The 21,298-nt window shown below is 35.8% G+C and overlaps 1 protein-coding gene across 2 annotated transcripts in view; it reads left to right on the forward strand.

The window, feature by feature from the left end:
- Window positions 1-4,775, forward strand: part of LOC121314511 (adenylate cyclase type 1-like) — a 109,480-nt gene extending 104,705 nt beyond the window's left edge. For both annotated transcript variants that reach the window (XM_041247873.1, XM_041247870.1), the window contains exon 20: window positions 3,922-4,775. In XM_041247873.1, coding sequence (XP_041103807.1) covers window positions 3,922-4,260 — 339 coding nt within the window. In that variant the 3' untranslated portion in view covers window positions 4,261-4,775. The remainder of the gene's footprint in view (window positions 1-3,921) is intronic.
- Window positions 4,776-21,298: the final 16,523 nt, after the last annotated feature.

The raw sequence follows: 21,298 nt of genomic DNA on the forward strand, positions 1-21,298 counted from the left end.
ATTCTTCTTTCCAAAACTGTTCAAGCTCTGTCAAGTTCCTTGGGGAGCGGTGATGGACAGCAATCTTCAAGTAATGCCACAAATTTTTGATTGGATTTAGGTCAGTGATCTGACTGGGCCACTCAAGGACATTTACCTTGTTGTTCCTTAGCCACTCCAGTGTAGCTTTGGATGTGTACTTTGGGTCATTGTCATGCTGAAAGGTGAACTTCTGTTCCAGTTTCAGCTTTCTTGCAGAGGGCAGCAGATTTTCCTCAAGGTCTTTTCTGTACTTTGCTCCATTCATTCTCCCTTCTATCCTGACAAGTGCCCCAGTCCCTGCCGATGAGAAATATCCCCATAACATGATGCTGCCACCACCATGCTTCACAGTAGGGATGATGTTCTTTGGGTAATGCATTTTGTTGGGTTTGCGCCAAACATAACGCTTTGCATTTAGACCAAAAAGTTGCATTTTTGTTTCGTCAAACCACAAAACTTTTTGCCACATGGCTACAAATCTTGTGTGTTTTTTGGCATGATTCAAACAGGATTCAAGGTGGGCTTTCTTTAGTAAAATACAGGCCAGATTTGTGAAGTGCTTGGGATATTGTTGTCACATGCACACTTTGACCAGTCTTGGCCATAAAAGCCTATAGCTCTTGTAAAGTTGCCATTGGCCTCTTGGTAGCCTCTCTGATCAGTCTCCTTGCTTGGTCATCCAGTTTAGAGGGATGGCCTGATCTAGGCAGGGTCTTGGTGGTGCCATACACCTTCCCTTTCTTAATAATCGTCTTGACTGTGCTCCAAGAGATATTCAAGGCCTTAAATATTTTTTTTATACTCATCCCCTGATCTGTGCCTTTCATCAACTTTGTCGCGGAGTTCTTTTGAAAACTTCTTTGTGCTCGTGGTTGAGTCTTTGCTTTGAAGTGCACTACCCAGCAGAGGGAACCTACAGGAACTGGTGAATTTATCCTGAAATGCTGTGAATCACTAAAATTTAACACCATTGTGGAGACCACTTAATCTGGTGTGTGATTTTGAAGGCGATTGGTTACACCTGAGCTAATTTAGGATTGCTATTACAAGGGGGGTGGACACTTATCCAACCAAGCTATTTCAGTTTTTATTTTTAATTAATTTTCTACAAATTTCTAGAATATTTTTTTTCATTAGGCATTTGCGGGGTAGGATGTGTAGATAAATGAAAAAAAAAATATTGTAATGCTTTTTAATTCCAGGCTATAAGGCAAAAAAGGTAAAAATTTTGAAAGGGGATGTAGACTTTCTATAGGCACTGTATATTATATATGTGTGTGTGTGGCATACTAATCAAGCTGCATATCATCATTCATTTTGGTCATGCATGTTCCTGTTTTGCTTATATTTAAAAACATTTTAAGAATATATCTACATCAATATATGGATATGTGATGCATGCGGGTATATGTAACATAAAATGGTTACAATGCATATATTTATAATATATTTAAAATATGTGTTCTTTCCATATGTGAAAGACATTTAGTAAACAATGTGGGGCTAATGCAGGGTTTCCCAATCCTGGTCCTGGGGGACCCCTTTGTCTGCTGAAAAGCCCAGGCCGGAAAGATCTATCAGTCATCTCTAATATTAGAAAATAAATTTAGAAATTACATTTAAAAAAGACATAGTCTGTCCCTCGTTAAACCAGACATGCCAGGAGACAGACAAAAATGAGGTATCCAGTTTAAAAGATGCACACACAAATGTGCTGAATGTATTTGTTGCCCTGAAAAATAACATTGTGTTAACTCACAGTTGGTTTAAGTAACTGAAGTTACCTAAACCAAAGTGCTTTTTAAATCTGCTCGAGTCATGCTGCATTACTAGAAACAAACGCAGGAAGAGAAAGCTATTGCATGTGTGGCTTCATTGCATTGTGGGACGTGGAGTCCTGGAGAAAAAATCCATCTTGTTTTTCTTCAAATCCCTTAAAAAAATAGCATGGAGAGGAAGCAGCACAATGCATTCTTGTCCCAGTTGGCTTTCCATAGAGATCACTATGCGTGCGCACACATAATCTGGTTTGTTTACTTTATGCTGTCTAAAACTTTAAAACAGTGGCTTGTGGGACATATTCCCTGAATATGATAATAATACATGAATGTGTATTAGAAATGTAACTAGATTCATTAATTAAATTGCTGTGTCTTGAGAAGGGAGCCTCTGGCTTGACCTACTGAGTAGGTGACCGGCGCATGGACTGGATTAGGCTGAGCGGACAGTTGAATTATGTACAGATAATTTACATGTGCAACAACAATCGTTTTGACGCAAGGATGACATAAACTGGTGATGTTCCAGCGGAAAAGGACATTAAAACATCAATGGACTGTGAGTTTAAAAAAAGGCAAGATACACAAAAGATCTCATGAAAGTGGCTATTTAGCAGAGTGAAAATAAATATCCAAGCAAAACAAAGCATTTTGCGCTACACATCAAATGCTAAAAAAAGGTGCTGTCACTCTGCTAAGCAAAGCTGCAACTCCGGGACTCTGCATAAAACAGAACCAAGACAGGATTCTGCCCGACAATGGACCCAAGACGAGGAAGCAAGCTGCAAGCAAGTCAATGACCACAAGCAACGAGACTGAGGCCCGGCTGGAGGACTGCCATAAAACTTACAGAGACTGTTATCAGACAAATCAGTCTTAGTCTGCTGTACACCTAAAACCACAGGATCCAAAAGAAACTGTGCCCTGCTACCTGCATAGCTAAATAGCGAAGAGGACAGAGTGGACACTGTTGTGGATCCTATACCAAGGACTGAAGACTTTGTTGCAGCTGTTGTTGATTCTATCGAGAATTAAAAGCTTTGTTTCCGAGTTTGATCCAATGTAGGATTGACGACTTTGTTGATGAGAGGAGAGCTTTTGTACTGGACACTTCAACAGGTTAAGTTTCCAAACCAGCAGAACAAAGGTCTAAGCTTCAAGGAACCATTGAGTATAATTCCAGTTGCATTTTCCTTCCATGGAACTAAATTAATTCATTGTAACACATTCACTTAGAATTGAACTGCTAATTATTTAGTTTGCACACTTTGCGTGTGAAATAACTTTTAGTGAAACTTGATGAAGTAACTATAAGTAATCTACCTCATATTGTTGTATGAAGAATTTCTTTATAAGCCATATACTTAATCTGTGTACCACTGATAAGCTTAATATGATATATTCTAAAATTGTCTGCATCTTTTCAGTCTGAGGCTGTGCTTGTTTGTATGTGTGTGTGTGTGTGTGTGTGTGTGTGTGTGTGTGTGTGTGTGTGTGTGTGTGTGTGTGTGTGTGTGTGTGTGTGTGTGTCTATGTCACAGCTTGCTCCTCTGCAGTTTGTGTGAGGAGACAGATGGTGTCAAATTTCAATTGCCTGCTCGTTAGCATGAGTGCAGTGAGAGTTTTGAATTGTGTTTGTGCTTAGAGACTAAGAGCAGGGTATTTTGTCATTTGTAGTGAATACTAACATCTGATTTTTGTGTCCGAATACGTGTAAAAAAATATTAGCTTGAATATTTGGATATTTGTCCCAGCACTACACTTACATATGAATGTAGTTTGGATTTTGATATAGTGGTAAAACCCTACATAATTTAAAGTACTGCTCAAATATAACTAAAGGCGTATGTTGAGATAATATTCAAATACATGTTTACGTGTCTGAGATAGCGCAAAGATTTATGTTGCAGTTACTTTATCATAGAATTTACACCACACATATTAAAAGACGAGACAATTATCTGTTCAGTGAGGGGTCTAAGTTGGATACAAGGGTTGATAAAAGTCCCACCCCAAGTTGTTATTTTTCAAGTCTGCTGCCCCAATACTTCTGACATGGCAGTTTATGTAGCTGACATTAAAAAAATAACCATGAGTTGCTTATCTTTCCTTTATATTCCAGATAACTGAAGATGTGTATCAAATACTCAAGAAGTGCGACTATGAGTTTGTGTGTCGGGGGAAGGTCAGTGTGAAAGGAAAAGGAGAAATGCTGACATATTTCCTGGAGGGGCAATCCAATGGTCCTAACCAACAGACCAGGTCAGCGAGTCTTGAGAGGAAAAAGTACCCTTATGGGAGAGCCAACATTCAAACAAAGTTGGGCGCTAACTGTCCTTCAGTGTCGTCCGTAGCAAGCTTTACAGTGAAAGCTGGCCTTGGAACCATTCAGGCCTCTAGTGCACTCTCAAACCAGACTGCGCATTGCCTTCCATCTGTGCCAGCTGCTAAGGAAGCATGAAAATGCTATTTTGGTCAAGGACAGGTTTTGCTTACAAGAGAGGAACATTCAGCAGACTATATAATAAATCTATGAAAAGGCCATCTCAACAGAAATTTTCAATTCAGTTATGCATGAATTTTCACCAGAAGGTCTTGGGTAACAGCACAACCAAGGATCACTGCAATCCTACCAAAGAGAACTTTGGGTTCCACTAAAAAGAACTTTCGGAAAGGTAACAAGGGCTAACACTTTGTTAGGATAGGTCCGATAGGTCCTAATTTGAGGTTTGAAAGTGCTTATAGAAATTTCAGATACTTTGTACACTCTTAATGTGCTTTTACCTCTGTTACCCAAACTGGATGGACCAACGTTTCATGTAAACAATAAACCCTTCCAGTAAAGCATCAGGGAATAAAAGATTCAAATATACCTAAAATTAGTTTAATGGTATATAACAACAAAAGTCAATCTTACTTAAAGAGTAAGTCGTGGGGTTCCAAAAAATATAGCGTTACACGTCCCCACATGTTGGTACAGCTGTTTAAATAATGTACCTGTAATTTTTCTTTTCATTGTTAACATCCTGACAACTTTTTACACTTACAACTTTAAAAGCTCTTTTTAAAGTGGCTGCTCTAGTGCACTCATATTGTGATGATTATTTCCCACATTGTCAAACACAGCAATAACGACATATGATGTGGTATGGAAAAGAAAAGCCAGAGTACTTATGTTTTTTTTTTTTTCTTTTATTGTTCTTCCTGCAGTGATTTAAAGGACAGATCTCAAACCCCGGTGCACTAGTGCAGCCATTTTGAAAATGACTTTAAAGTCATAAGTGCTAAAAGATGTCAAGATATTAACAATGAAAGGAAAAATTACATTTTATTACACTTTATTTAAACAGTGGCAGCAAGACGTGTAGATGTGTAACGCTTTATTTTTCAGACCCGCGCTACTTACTCTTTAAGAGTGCAAGACATCTTCCTTTTATTTTAATTGGTGATTTACCCTACTGTCCAGCTGGACAAACCAAGTTCAAAATATTTGGTTAAATGGAAGACAATTGGGCTGGCTTAATCAACATACTTTTACATTTTATGAACTTCACCTGATATCTGATACTTTCTGTAAGCCAGTACAAGTCAAATGAGTATAACATTTTCCATTGCAGTCCTCTGAGGCTAATCTAATATGTATTTTGATCCTGGGAGGGGGGGTGATGTAACTACTAATATGTATTTTGATCCGGGGGGGGGGGGTGGGGGGGGGGGGGGTAATACAACTACCGTTAATGGAATTATGAATTAAACTCCTTTATACCAAGATGGAGTGGTCAATATAACTCTACAGCTAAACATGTAGTAAGCAATCCCCTTTGTAGCCTTAATAATTAGTTTGGCCTCCAAGAATTAAGAACATAGAAACGTTGGGTCCATCTCACTTCTTGCTGCAATTGCAAACATGAAGTAGTTTCACCTAAATAGTTAATTAGTCCACAATTCCACTCAATACATCATGTTCCTCTTTCGGAGGAGATGTGCAGTAGCTTGCTTCCATCAGCCACTAAGAGCAGATTGAAAGAGGTTTAAAATATGCCCCATACATTACCATTGGCAGCAGAGCAATATTAATATGGTTTAAATTGTACAACTTGGTATAGACTGAAATTGCTATGGCCCAATCAATCTGATGGAGGAGTAACATAACAAGCATCCAAGTGATGCCCAATATCATACGACAATGTTGTATGTGTTTAGGAAACAAAAACACATGTTATCTCTATTTAGTATGTTGGTTGATGAAAACTATTCATGCTCAATAGATATGAGCAAATAGCCCAAAGGTTAAGTGTGACGTATTTTCTTCTTAACACGGTGTCGTATGATCTTTGCTGTAAACATCCAGTAGCAGTTTAATGTTGAGGATAGATAAATAGAAAGAAAACAATAAAGATTAAGTAAACCCATAAAGAAATACAATTTCATATTTGGACAATGTACAAAACATATAAAAATATATGCATAATACTCAAGATAAAAATGTAACTGATTTCCACTTTTTCACTGAAGGCCATGTTAGGTGTGAAAAAGAAAAGCTCAACTTTAAAGTTCTAGGTTCATGCCAGAACAATATTCTGAAGTATAATATTAACAAAAAAGCAGTGTCAAAATCTACATAATTAATGTTACAGCAGTGGTCACACAGTGTACTGCTAAGTTGGCATATTTAAGATATCACTGTAAATATGGATTATACTTAAACATCTCAAAAGGCTGTCTCCTAATATAGTATTACAATGGTGATTTTTCAAGAAATGTTTTAAAGTGTTGCATTTACAAAAGTTCTTTGTATTTATTTGCCCATACGTTAAATGGGCAATCATAGATTCATGAAAGCATTCCATAATTCATACAGTGTGAAATATGATATTAATACATTGCCTGATGTTTAAACTCTTGCAGTACACACTCAGGAACTAGTAAGTTCTAATCTTCCAAATGAAATGTCTTAATAGAATAGAATGATGCTATAGAGGAACATCTTCAAATGTGCTAATCCCTTCAAAAAAGAAACATTTTATATTAATGTATTGACTTTTGATCATACTTTATAAGGAAATACATCAAGAGAATAGTTTTAGAACAAGGAATGCCACTGGCTTTCTTAAGTCACAATTTAGCATTTCTAAATTATACTTCCTTCAGATAAATACATTAAGTCATCAGTCTTTTGCTTTAAAAATATATTTTGTATAGCAGTGAGAATTTATTTAAATTTGATTTAATAATTAAATAAATATATGGGTTGTATTGCCTTATTAATTGTTAACCTTCAACAGTGTTTAAAATGTTTGCCTTTTGAATATTCACTTCAAATCTGCTGTAGTATTTTTTGTAAATAGGTTAAACTACACAGTGTACATGATTTAATCTGTAGAGAAGGCACACTTTCAAACAAAACGACAAAAAACAAAAAGTTTTTGTAAGGAATCAACTTTTCTGTACATAGAATCCGTAGCCTACCTTCCAATCTCCCATTCCTTTTAGGTGATCAACAGTATAGCCCCAAAGCCTACGTATATACTGGATTATTACTGTTCTAACAATCCATAGAAGGCAAATGTTAAGTATCTAATGTGTCCTCAACTAATAGTGTTAAGTGGCAATGAAGTAATTATAATTGATGCCAACTAAGATTGAACATTCCATGAATTCAGTAAAGCATACAGTTTAACTTATAAATCTTTTTAAAATAAAAAATAAATAAAATAAACAACCCTTTGATTGATATAGCAATAAGAAGCTGTAGTCATGGTATAGGTATCATGTTGGGTACCCTGAGCATACATTGTTTAAATGTGTTCTCCCGAAGCATATCAAAATCTGTGGTTTGCATAAATGTTAATGAATCTGTCATAAGAAATGTAAAGGCATGCAGGAAGTTTGTATTAACTGTTTGTGTTTATGCCATTGGTAACTATGTGGTGGTCAATTGCTGATGTCATTTTTGTATTTCAGCATGTCCTTGATTCAATATACTTTCAATGTGAGTTTACCTGATACTATACAGATTCCCACTTGACAGTTTTTGACCTTAATAAGAATAAGCAACTCTTCAATGAAAGTGACATTTTGTGTTTTAAAAAAATGCAACACACACAGTTGTCATCTCCATGTTCCTGTATGAGCTGTCTAAGGTATTGAAGTGTTTTACATCTACTCCTCCTGCAGTGTCTCAACAGGTTTAATCTTGGTTTTTGGCTCTGCATGTAACTCTCATTTATTACTCAGCCTTACTTTTTCATGGGTTTAAAAGCTACAGTGTCTTATTGTGTTATCTGTGACAAATGTAGCTGAAATCCTGAAAACCTAACTTTCTGTGTACAAGGGTGGACTGATATTATAAACTGTGCTTCAGGTGCAATGCATGATGGCGCCAAATGCCTACTTGAATGTAAAGTTTAATTTCCAGGATTCAGTGTGCAGACATCCCTGTATCTGGCGCATTGTCAGTGCCTCTCTAAATACTGTCAATTCTATAAAGAGTAAAGGTGGGAAACCTTCACTTCATGAGACAACATGTAGGAAGTCAGAGTGTGGTGTGGAAGGAGTGTAAATAGAAGAATAGATCTCTTTTTTTTGTTGTTTTTTTTTTTTTTTTTAATTCAGGTTGTGGTTGCACATGATGTTTGTGCCCAGAACAATTACTTTGAAAAGCTTAGCTTGAATGCTGACAGTAGTACCTTGGGTTCATTTGGTACAATTTGGTTCCTGCCAGTCAAGGTAAACTGTTATTTCTTAGTACAGCCTCATAGTGTTTGTTGAGGTTCCAGCTGTTCCTGCTTTTGTTATTCAAGTCTTTGTGCAATCAGAAACTATGTGCCGCATTGTAGTTTCTGTGGGCTGTATGTTTTCAGGGGCCAAACAAGAAACATATTTCAGCAGTAGAAGAGAAAACTGTAGGCTGAAGGTATTATATTTTCTGAATATTGTGGCCTACTTAATTTTTTGTTACCATTTACAATAGGTCTATCTCAATATACAATCACTGGTAAACATGTAGGCTTTTAATGTTAATTAGCTATGTTGATAATTAATACGGGTCTATTTTGTAAGTAAATATAATATTGTAGTATCTTTGTCTTTTTCAAAATTGGTAAACTAATCTGAACTAAATATTTGTCCTATTTTTATGTTTCAAGTGGATTGATTCAAATGTTATATGTGAATGTACATTTCTTATTGCAACTTTTATACTGAGTGTTTGCACTAATATAATTAATGGAGTATTATGAGTAAAGAAAATCATTGCTGAATTTAAAAATGGTGTTGTTATATTATTTAATGTGTGTGTGTGTGTGTGTGTGTGTGTGTGTGTGTGTGTGTGTGTGTGTGTGAGTGTGACCAATCAGTGAATTCCCCAATCACAGATAAAATACTGGCTATTACACAAAGAACTCCAAAAGTCAATGTCCTAGGAATACATACATTCTGTGTTTTTACAATGTAGACTAATGCCCATTTAGAACTGCCATATGGAAGAATACCAGATAGCTCACTGTTCAAATTGCAGTGAACAATGTACCATACAAGTAAATAAGTATATTACAAAATTGGTTGATTACAATAGTAAATGTGTATTGCAACTGTTATGAAGTGTTTTCTCTATTACAATGTACTTTTCTATTGTAATGTATGTCATATTTTCTTATGTGTTGTTCCTGGTCTTTAAGTTACATTTATGTCATGTTTTGTTTCAATGTTTACAACTTTAAAAAAATGTTCACATCTTTATCAAAAATTTTTCAGCTTAGAATAGTTCTTTGAAAAATGCAATTTTGTTTTTACTTATAAAATAGACCTACATTGTGCCATGTTCCATCACATAGCTATATCTGGACCTTGTGGGTCAATTGCACCGTACCAGATTTGGCTCACTTGATGCGTCTAATAGTTGATTAAGCAGGTTGATTGGACTAAAGTTAGTACTCCTTCTAACCCAGATTGCAGCGCACCAGAAGTTAATCGTCACAGGGGGATTATGTGCTAAATCAGACTAAGCAAGATCCCAATTGCAGCATAACACAAATATAAACTTGAAAACTGACAGAACACCTTAATACATTATGTGACAATTATATTACTCTGCCATAAATGGTTCAGGAGCGCCGTATGGCATAAGCAGTTACATGGAGCACGGAGCGGGCTTAAACAGACACTCATATAAACTGCAAATTAACCGTAACATTAATGTACTATTAGAATACAACAGTTAATACTTTACTATAGTTGTAAATGAAAAAAATGAACTATTTTATGAGGTGGAATGTTATTTCCACATTTGTCTAATTTTAAAATCACTTTTAAACATGTGAAATGAGTCTTATTTGCTATTTTTTTTTACAGTGTGAGCCATTTTATAATAGGAATAATGCACTCCAGGTTGTGTGTTGTGCTGGGGTAACATCACTTTTCAGGTGTTGGACGCACTTGGCCTGTCGTGCATTATTCATTTAGCAACTAATGCTCCATTGTCACGCAATAACACTTTCTGTGCCTTTCATCGTCAGCAGCTTTAATACAAGTATGATCTGCTAGTTTGAAATGTGCACATAAAGACATGATTTATTTTTTCTTAAATATATTTGATGTAATAAAAATGTGTCTCTCTTAGTGCAGGGATCCCTTTATATATTTATCTGATACTGAATTTTATTGCGTTAGTAAAGAAGGGTTTATATAGCTATGGCCAAAACTTTTGCATCACCTAGAATTTTGGGATTGAGACATAACAAAAAATGAAAAAAAACCTCTATGAACATCATTTACTGCTTGACCTTTTACTTAACATCATGTAATCAAAGATATTTCAAAATGATATCTCAGAAATCTACCAGAAGCTATGGTAGCACAGTATTTCATGTTCGATTTTGAAATGTAACATTTTTCAATTTGTCAGTTTTTTGTTAGGCATATGGAAACCTATAAAGCGGTATGTAATTGAATATACAGTGCTCCCTCGTTATAATGTGAGTCTTGGGGGGACACACAATATGAGCGTTATAAACGAGGGAGGGGGTGGGGAGTGCCATGGGACACATAGCAACACACACCTGACTAAAATACAAAATAAAATAACTCCATTTCTATAATGCACATATAGGGAAGCAAAAATGTAACTTTCCATGAATTAACCATGCATAAAGCACAATGTAATCAATGCTATATTTTTTTACAAACTGCGAGAAGAAGAGTGGGTCGGGAAAGGGGAAGAGGGAATAGGCTCGGCCCAGGTTTGACTGCCGGAGCGGGGGCTGAAGCGAAGCTAAAGCATTTTGTCTCCCAGAGAAAGCCACAGCTCCTCTCGCAGCAAAAAAGTAAATACATTAGGAAAGATCACCATGTAATAGGCCTAGTATTCCTGTGTTAAGCATCTGGGATCAGTACAATGGTGTACTCTTTGCATTATTCATTGGTTTGCACTTTAATCTACAAGAATTTAAGAGTGTTCTACTCTCCATTGTATAGTATGCTAGCTTGTGTAACTATCATGTCAAGAGATCAGTACAGCATTTATTCAGAGAAGTTTGTTGGAGCTGATGTAAAATGTCTTTTAAATTAATATCACTTTCCCCTGGTTCTCCTTAAATCACTTCAGTTCTTGTATAAGCGCAACACTATTTGAAAGCACAGTGTGCATAGAGCACTCTTACAATCTATGTTGTCTGGCACATATACAAGCAATGCTACCACCTGCCAGGAACCTAGCACTTGTGTTTATGCACCCAAAGTGGATTTCACAATAACCGTGCCTTTAGGGAACAGTCAAACGATATGTCCTTTCAGAACCTGGTTACTTAAGCAATACAGACACAATGTACAGCTATGGGAAGGTTTTCATAATAAAACAGATCCATTAACCAATACAAATATATACAAATCCTACATTACATATACAAAACCTTATTCATGATATCAAACACATCCCCATTACAATATTTAAAGATTACATATTCAAAGAAAACCATTTACCTAGAAAGTCTGCAGTTCAACTGGTATTGTGTATATTCAGACCTCTCCAGGTATCAGTTTTATAAAATGAAAGGGAAGGAGAAAGTGGTGCTAATTAATTAGTAGGTCACTGCCGTGCAATCAATATCCCAATTATTTTAAGCGTGTTCATCATTTACACTGTAACCTGGTTACAATCTTATTTCTTTTTCTATGTACTTAAAAAATTGGCTGTACTTTTCATGTACTGTTTTAAACATGTAAAGGTCATTTGAAAATTCTGAGAATGACAAACAATTACTAATGATTATTTACTAACTTTCTAAATCACCTAAATAGTTACCATCTGCTGGTACAATTTATCCTTAACCCAGCTGCTGGGAATACTCAGCACAATGATTTTAGATGTATACCAACACAGAACAGGTAGTACAGGGAAAGACGTGACAGAAGCCACAGTGTTCACAGAACAAAAGGAAGACTTTAGCTTATGAAAAATGGAGATGATGAGCGCCCTCTACCTTTATATATGTGCATTTAGTTCTTCCCTGATATCTTCTCCCATTTCCCTATGCTTTTTATAAATCTGAATATTTTTCTTTCTCCATTTGTTTTTCACTCCCTTCTACCTTCAAAATATAATTTACTGTTGCTACGTCAATTTCTATACCCCTTAATTTTCTATTTAATCTGTTCCTTTGCTGATATATGTATTGCATTCCATGAATATATGTCCACTGGTTCTTTTTCACCAAAATTATTACAAAACCCATTCTCATGACTCCCAGTCCTGTATAAATAATAATTTAATGCTTTAATGCTCCTATCCTTAATATTAATATTAGTTTCTTCCTCCCTGTTTTTCCCTTTCTCCATATGTTTATATTTCCCTATTTTTGAGTGATTTGTATAATAAAATCTTCCCTTTCCAATGTTTTCCCATTGTTCTTGCCATACATCGATTGCTTTAGCCACAGCATTCCACTCTTCAGGACTCAAAGGCATTATGATGTCTATTTTTTTATTTAGAGTTGCCTTTTTTTCTTCAAAATCCACTTAATTTCCTAAGATACCTAAATGACTTGGAAGTATTTGTTTTAACATTTTTTATAACTAGAATGTAATTTCTGAATAATTTTATAATATTATATCTATCTCCTGTTTCCAATTCTAATGCCTGTATCGAGTTTAGAGAATCTGTAAAAAGCACAATATCCTTTCCTTTAAATTCCTCTATTTTGTTTATGGCCATAAGAATTGCCACCAACTCTGCAGTAAATACTGGTAAGTGATTTGATAATCTTCCCCTTTTACATATTTACATTTTTTGTATATAGTAAGCATATCCTGTTTCCCAGCTTTAGGTTAATTCAGTATATTTAAATCTATAACAAAAACAATGTAAAAATATAAGTTAGAAAAACGCAAAGCCGTTTAAACTGGTGATATCAAACACAAAAGCCCAAGCCTAACTTGGCTTCTTTTTTTCATCGCTCCACTTTACACTGAAATGCTCATTCCCTTATCAGCTGGGTTTAACCAGAATAAAGACGCTAAGACCCAAGTGCCAAGGAAAGTGCTCAACACAGGCTGAAGAGTTCTTGATTATCCTTACATGCACTACTACAGAGAGAAAGACAGACAGGGAATGGGAGAGGCGTCATCACAGGTGCAGACAAGTATGCTTTAGGAAGACACAAGGACAGCATGCAGGTAAGGCACAGGTAGATCAGGGCACACATGGACAAACATTTAGTCCATACATACAAGAATATGTGAAAGAGCATGAAGCAATATATTTCCAACAATAAAGATGATGAACAAGACCAATAATGGCAACGAGTGCAAGGGATAATGAGAATGCAAGGTAAGGGTATGGGGATTGACAGTTGATGGGGCAGGCATTGTAGATCCAGGGCTGGGGTGTTGGAGCCTTTTTTGTTGGTTGTGCATTGTCAGTGTTTTTTGCTGCAGATGTGACTTTTGAGCTGATCAGGGAATGTTCACAATCCCCTTGAAGTTGCAGAAAGAGCATTTCAATGTAAAGCAGAGCGATGAAAAAAAAGAAGCCAAGTTAAAAGCAACAATTGTGTGAGTGTTGGGCCCCAGCACCTTTCCAATTGTGCCTATTTGCTTGATGTTTGACAAGGTTGCCCCAAATGTTTCTCCTAACTTGAGATTTTCTGTTTGATATCACCACTTTAAATGGCTGTTGCGTTTTTCTAACTTGTTTTTTTACATTGAAATGTTTTTGTTATAGATATCAGTTATTTTTTTACTTGATCAAATAATGAATAAAGCGAGGGAAAGATATTTGAGAATGTGTATGGTAAATAGACAGACAGACAGACAGACAAGACAAGAGAGTAATAAGTAGAGTAATATAAGAAATGAGAAAAGATTTGAAAGTAAAATAATGGTTGAAGGGACTTTTAGACAGTATTGAAAGTGTAAACAATGTATTCTTTTAGTTGCAAATGTACATCCATGAGTGGTGAAAACAATATGTCTATTTTGATAGGTATTAATATATTAATATTTAGGTAGGTACAAAACTACAATGTTATGCATGGTTAAAAAGGTATGTATGTCTGTGTTAAAGGGTAGTACACACACATTTTAATGCTGAAAAAAAACAAAACATTATTTTCCTTGTTATAGAGCTGTTATGAAGTTAGGCCAGTGTAAGGCATTTGTAGAGCATTCGATCGCTTCATAAAAGACCATATCCATGTCCTTTGCCTTTCTTGGCCATGGTTTGACTTCAATGAGAGCATCATTTGCATGCACCCATTTTCCAGTAGCACCCACAGCAAGAAGACACAAACACATGCACACACACAAAGAACACGCATTCCAGTGGCCACGCCCTCCTGCTTGCGCCACAGTTCTGACAGAGGTCTCAGCTGTCAGTCTCACTCGCAGGAACACCCAAAGTGTGAGTGGAGGGGAGCGAGCCAATTGTATATGGAACGGGGGAGCAGAGTGCTGTAACTCCTTGAGAGGACATTTCCGGCTAGCTCCATTACAGCACTGAGAATAACTAAGCACGGTTTTATTTTTCTTAAATATTTTTTGGCCATGGATTTTGAAGAAGAGTTATAAACAAATACAGATGCAATCACTTTACAGTATTTTCCATCATGCCTGTGCATTGTAACCATTCATTTTCCAGTTTCAAACTACAATTAGGTACTTTTATGTTTTAAGACTTTGTATAAATGGATATTGTATTTTTAAACGATGCAATAACAGTTCTGCTTGTGAAGCATCCACACTATAATTTGACAGAACAACTGATTTATTTGCGTGCAGAACCTTATTTTCCCATTGGTGCTTGAGCCCCGGAGCGCTCACGGAATCATCGCCTGTGCACCTATTATCAGTGATTAACGCCTGGTTTTCAAACGAACTGACTATCGTTAACCAATACTGTATTAGTATAAGAAAAGTGCGTTTAAAAAAAAAGTAATTTCAGCTTTCAATCACTTAAAATATGCTGATGATAATGTAAACACCACCAATCTACAGACAGCGAGTCCCAAACTTTAAACGTGTTACTGTTTATAGATCAGAATTTTATTATAAACATTGTTTTATTATGTTTTAAGCAACATACTATGATAGTGTTCATTATGGTAATTGTTTGCTTATTAGTTTTAAAATGTTTAGTAAAACGTGACCTATTGTTTGACCTCGTTAGTACAACCGGCCCCCTTTGCTAATGACATCTTGTAACAAAGTAATAATAATAACAGAAAGTATCTGCTCACCGTGTTTGTCAGTGTCTGTCCGTGCACCGTTTTGTTAAGTTTAGTCTGTTTTTGTTTGTCTATTTATTTTGGCGTAGAGTGCCGTGTCCTGTGTTTTCGTGTTTGTTTAAACCTTTTATTTTGTAATAAACCGGCGCCAACAGGCGTCTTTATCATTTCATTTCACATCATCGTCTTTGTATATTTCATTCCTTCCTGGTTCTGACGCCGCCCATTTGGCCGTCTTTGTGACACATCTTTAGTCAGGGTCGCAACCATGTATAAATGTCCACATTTTTGTGAAATGCCCTTATACTTACTTCTAAAGATGCAACATGTTTTAGTAAATTAAAACAATACACTTTGCATTCCGCGCAGAGGGAGAACACAAATATAAAACACCATTACGTGGGGTTGGCATTGCAAGGGAGACGACTGGAGGTTTCACAGTTCCGATTGAGTGACAGTTTTCTAAGCATTATTTGTGAATGCTTATTCACCATTGCTACACCCCGTTAGAAAATTGACTTTCGTGCTTGCTTTAAAAAAATTATTCATCATTTAATCATAAAATCCCAATTTACAAGATTAAATACGCTACTATACCCCCTGGATGCTGCCTAAAGGGTCACACGACTGTGATGCTTCACGCCGATTGGCTCGGTGGATATGTCGGATTTTGCTGAATTAGAAGCCTGGCGTATAGCGAGTTATGGAAAGAAACGATCATTTCAGTTGTATTTAACGTGGTGTATATCGTGTTTTGAACATCAGAAAGTAGGCACTGTGAGTTGAATGATCCTGCTGAATATTGCATTTTGCATCTAAACTCTCTCTATATATGCACTGCTTATAGAGTCTACACCCCCTTTCAAAATGTTCATCTTTTGTTGCCCTATAGGCTGGAATCACAATGCATTAAAATATATATATATATATTTTTCATTTATCTACACATCCTACCTCACAACTTCCAAGTGAACAAAAATATTCTAGAAATTTGTAGAAAATTAATAAAAACTAAAACTGAAATAGCTTAGTTGGATAAATGTCCACCCCCCCTTGACATAGCAATCCTAAATTATCTCAGGTGTAACCAATCGCCTTCAAAATCACACATCAAGTTAAGTGGCCTCCACCTGTGTTAAATTGTAGTGATTCACATGATTTCAGGATAAATTCAGCAGTTCCTGTAGGTTCCCTCTACTGGGTAGTGCATTTCAAAGCAAAGACTCAACCATGAGCACCAAGATGCTTTCAAAAGAACTCCAGGACAAAGTTGTTGAAAGGCACAGATCAGGGGATGAGTATAAAAAAAATATCAAAGGCCTTGAATATCCCTTGGAGCATGGTCAAGACGATTATTAAGAAGTGGAAGGTGTATGGCACCACCAAGACCCTGCCTAGATCAGGCCGTCCCTCCAAACTGGATGACCAATCAAGAAGGAGACTGGTCAGTGAGGCTACCAAGAGGCCAATCACAACTTTACAAGAGCTACAGGCTTTTATGGCCAAGACTGGTCAAAGTTTGCATGTGACAACAACATCCCAAGCACTTCACAAATCTGACCTGTATGGTCAAGTGCCAAGAAGGATGCCATTACTCATGAAAGCCCACCTTGAATCTTGTTTAAAGTATGCAAAAAAAAAAAAACACTCAGGATATTCTGTAGCCATGTGGCAAAAAGTTTTGTGGTCTGACGAAACTAAAATGGAACTTTTTGGCCTAAATGCTAAGCGTTTTGTTGGGCACAAATCCAACACAGCACATCACCCAAAGAACACCACTCCTACTGTGAAGCATGGTGGTGGCAGCATCATGTTATGGGGATGTTTCTCATCTGCAGGGACTGGGGCACTTGTCAGGATGGAACTGGGACGCAAGTTCACCTTTCAGCATGACAACGACCCAAAGCACACAGCCAAAGCTACACTGGAGTGGCTAAGGAACAAAAAGATAAATGTCATTGAGTGGCCCAGTCAGAGCCCTGACCGAAATCCAATCAAAAATTTGTGACATGACTTGAAGATTGCTGTCCATTAATACTCCCCAAAGAACTTGACAGAGCTTGAACAGTTTTGTAAAGAAGAATTGCCAAATATTGCCAAATCTAGGTGTGCAAAGTTGGTAGAGACTCACAGCTGTAATTGCTGCCTTAGATGCTTCCACCAGGTATTAACTTGGGGGCAGAGACTTCTTCAATTATGATCATTCAGTTTTGTATTTTTAATATATAAGTTTTTTTATCAATAAAAACTTGTTTCCCCTTAACAGTGTGGAGTATGGTGTATAGATAAGTGGGGAAAAAAATCATTATTTAAATGCATGAAACTCTGAGGCACTGACACAACAAATGTGAATAAAGTTCAAGGGGGTGTAGACTTTCTATAGGCACTGTAACAGTTTTGATGTATTTTTTCATTGAATTTAATTTTGTGATGTGAAACGTTTTGAGATGTCTTACGTGAAAAGCGCTATGTAAAAATTAATTCATTTATTGTTGCTGGAACACTAAGTTATGATTCATGAATATGTCAAGTTCACTATCTGACTCGGGAGTGCTTGGTATTTCAAAAAGTTATAAATAAATGCATACATCGTATATGAATAATGCATCAAGAATTTAATAATGAGACTATCAGTGGGCTCAATACAATTAACTTTCTTACTCTTGAGATGTTTTTTTTTTTTTCCTTATCTTTGCAGAAATCGAGGGCCCAACAGCAAATGACAACACTATAAATACATCTGTGTACAGGGACCAACATTCCCTACACTATCGACTTATGCCGCCACTGGCCATGTCACACATGAGAAGCCATTTGACCCAAGGAATACTGTTGATTCCCAGGACAGCATGAAAGCCAAAAATAATGCATTTCGAAACAAAGCTGTAGAACAAGTTTCAGTTCACAGTATCTGCAATATATATGCCTGACCACATGGTGGTGCCAAACCAAAATTAAAGAGGATTTTTTTTAATGTATGCAGTCTGTTTATGTACTACAAGAGTAGATGAGGAACAATCATAACACAAAACTAACCTAAAAAGAAACATTTAATAGCTGGTGAATGTATGATAACAACAACAAAAATGTAATCTTAACAAATGTGCAAGTACTGTATAACAACAGCAGAGGATAAGAATGTTACTAATCTAAACTAATTGTGTGTTTTCCCCCCTTCAAGGTCCATACCATATTAAACTAAGCAGAGCGCTTCATAAAATAGCAAAATCTCAACAGAAAATAGGTGAAAAAATGAACAGGTTTCACCTTCCCAGCTGTGATAGACATGGACAGGTACGCAAATTTAAAAGTCTGTATTCTTTAAAGTGACAAATTTAGGCTCAAATCATCCATATGAAGTATTCACTTTTATTATTTATCAAACGTATGTAGATACGTTTCTTGAGTAAAACAGTAGACAATATCAGCTTGAACTTGAAAGTTGTAAAAATATTCTATTTAAAAACCAATAAACTGACCAATGCCTCCTTAAATATCATACATTGTTATCTTATGTGAAATGCACAGTGTAGGCAGGAAGGGTTTGTTGTGAAGGGTTCCCTTGGGGCAGCCAAGGAACAGTCTGAATACTGTCAGGAGGCAGGTGGATGGCAGTAAAAGAAAGGGTAGTGTCAGCAACCTATACGTTGGGAATGCAAAACAGATATGCTGTGCATGAGTGTTTCCTCCAGAAGTGGGGAGACCTTCAGGACAGTAGAGTCATTATGCACTTAAAATCCAGTTCTGTTAAACTGGAAATACAATTCCATAGTAAAAATGCATTGTACTTTCCCAGGATTTTGTCTTTGTCTTAAGTGTGAGACGTCCCTGGAAGTGCTGTTGTGTCTACCCTTGGAATGGAAAGAGTATCCCAGGAGGTTAGAGGAGACCCGGAGTGCCGGGATTACCTGGCTTTGGAAGAACAAGATCAAATTTGCTAATCTTAGGGGTTTTTTTAATTTTTTTTTTTTTTTTTTTTTTTTTTTTTTTATGTAAGCTCACCATTTCTCAATCCCCCATGGTTTTATGCATTCATTTGTGTGCTGCTTTATTTAATTTCCTTCAGGATAGGTGCCAAAAGGACAGAATCTTATTATTCTGTATCACACACACATCCATTATGTTTAGAATTCACATCCCAGACCTGTATTTAATGTAATAAGCCTGTATTTAATGTATTTGTATTGTCTTTACTGTTTGTATTTAATGTACTGTGCACTGTATTTCACTGTTTTTAATGTATTATGCATTGTTCATCACTATCTTATAAGGCGCTTTGTGATGGTGGTCCACTATGAAAGGCGCTATATAAAAGAAAGATTGATTGATTTGTGCAGTAAACTAACAACTAAGTGATTTATTCAGGGATTTAGTGGACAGGTCTGTAGATGTTATAAATTCTTATTACTGTTTCTTTTCTGTGCATTCTATTAGGGCTGTGCACATTAATTCCATTGTTTTGCTTTTAGTTATTAATTAAAAGGAATACATACATGTTAATTAGACAAAACAAAGTGTTACCTTTTTGTTTGCCACCTGTCTACACAATTATTGAGTACCAATCAATATATATCAATATATATATATATATATATATATATATATATATATATATATATATATATATATATATATAGCTGAAGTTATTGCCACTGATTAGTACTCAGTTGCATAGATGAGGACTAGCATGATAAGTAAGGCAGCTTTTCTTGTGAAATTAATACAGGTTTTAAAAGGTTTGGTTTGTTTTATTTAGTACCTGCCATCAAAAACATGTTAAAGGAATTACTGTGAAAATGTGAGCACTTTTTATATTCATTACATTTAAATAATGTTTGACCTATTTGTATTTTTTCAAGTTTTCCTTAGTTTTAAACCACCATTGAGCAGTGTGATTTGTAACCAGCAGATTGTGCCGCAATGTCAGCAATAGAATGATTGTGGTGAGAGCATCCCACGATTGGGTTTGTAATGATGCATATTACGTGATAAATCTGCAGTAATGTAAAATGCTCTAGTAATAGTACTAACCCTAGTGTTAAAATAAGGGTAGAAAAACTGCTTTGATAGGGCTGAACTGGGAAAAAGGGTTGTGCTCTTTTTATCCTTGTTTAAGAAAAAAATGTATACCATATTAGCCACTTAATGTGATATCTACAGAATAATATTTAATACCGGAGAAATTCATACAAGTTTCCAAGACCTGCCAAGTTGGGATTGTGAATGAAACAAGTGTCTGGATTAGCACCTTGTTTAATTTGTCCGTATATCTTTATATCAATGATCCTTTTTTCCATTTCTTTTTTTCAAATCTGTTTTTGTGTTTTTTTTTTCTTACAATGCATGCATTTGCATTCTTACAACTTCCTGCAAATTTAACATACCATAACACTCTAATAATTTACTGTAGTAGCCCAACAGTTTCTTCCACTCCTAAAAAATAGTTCATGTTTACAATGGTGCATTTAAATAGTGTTTATTAAAAAAAAAACAAAAAAAAAACACACAAAAAAAACAACATAATTATCATAAATACATACAACAGTCTAACAAAACTGAATTTCCTTTCTTGAAGACAAAAATAGCTATGTGATTTTTTTTAAATTTTTTTTTATTTTAACATAAAAGTTCTAACAAGAACACAATTTGTAATTGTATTATTATTATATAGATATTATATATATATATATATTATATATATATATATATATATATTATGGGCACTTACCCGTGAAGGCAGATTCCCGTCAGACTTGTAGAAAAATTAGCTTAAAATTAAAA

The sequence above is a fragment of the Polyodon spathula genome, chromosome 4, assembly GCF_017654505.1.
Source record: "Polyodon spathula isolate WHYD16114869_AA chromosome 4, ASM1765450v1, whole genome shotgun sequence".
NCBI lineage: Eukaryota > Metazoa > Chordata > Actinopteri > Acipenseriformes > Polyodontidae > Polyodon > Polyodon spathula.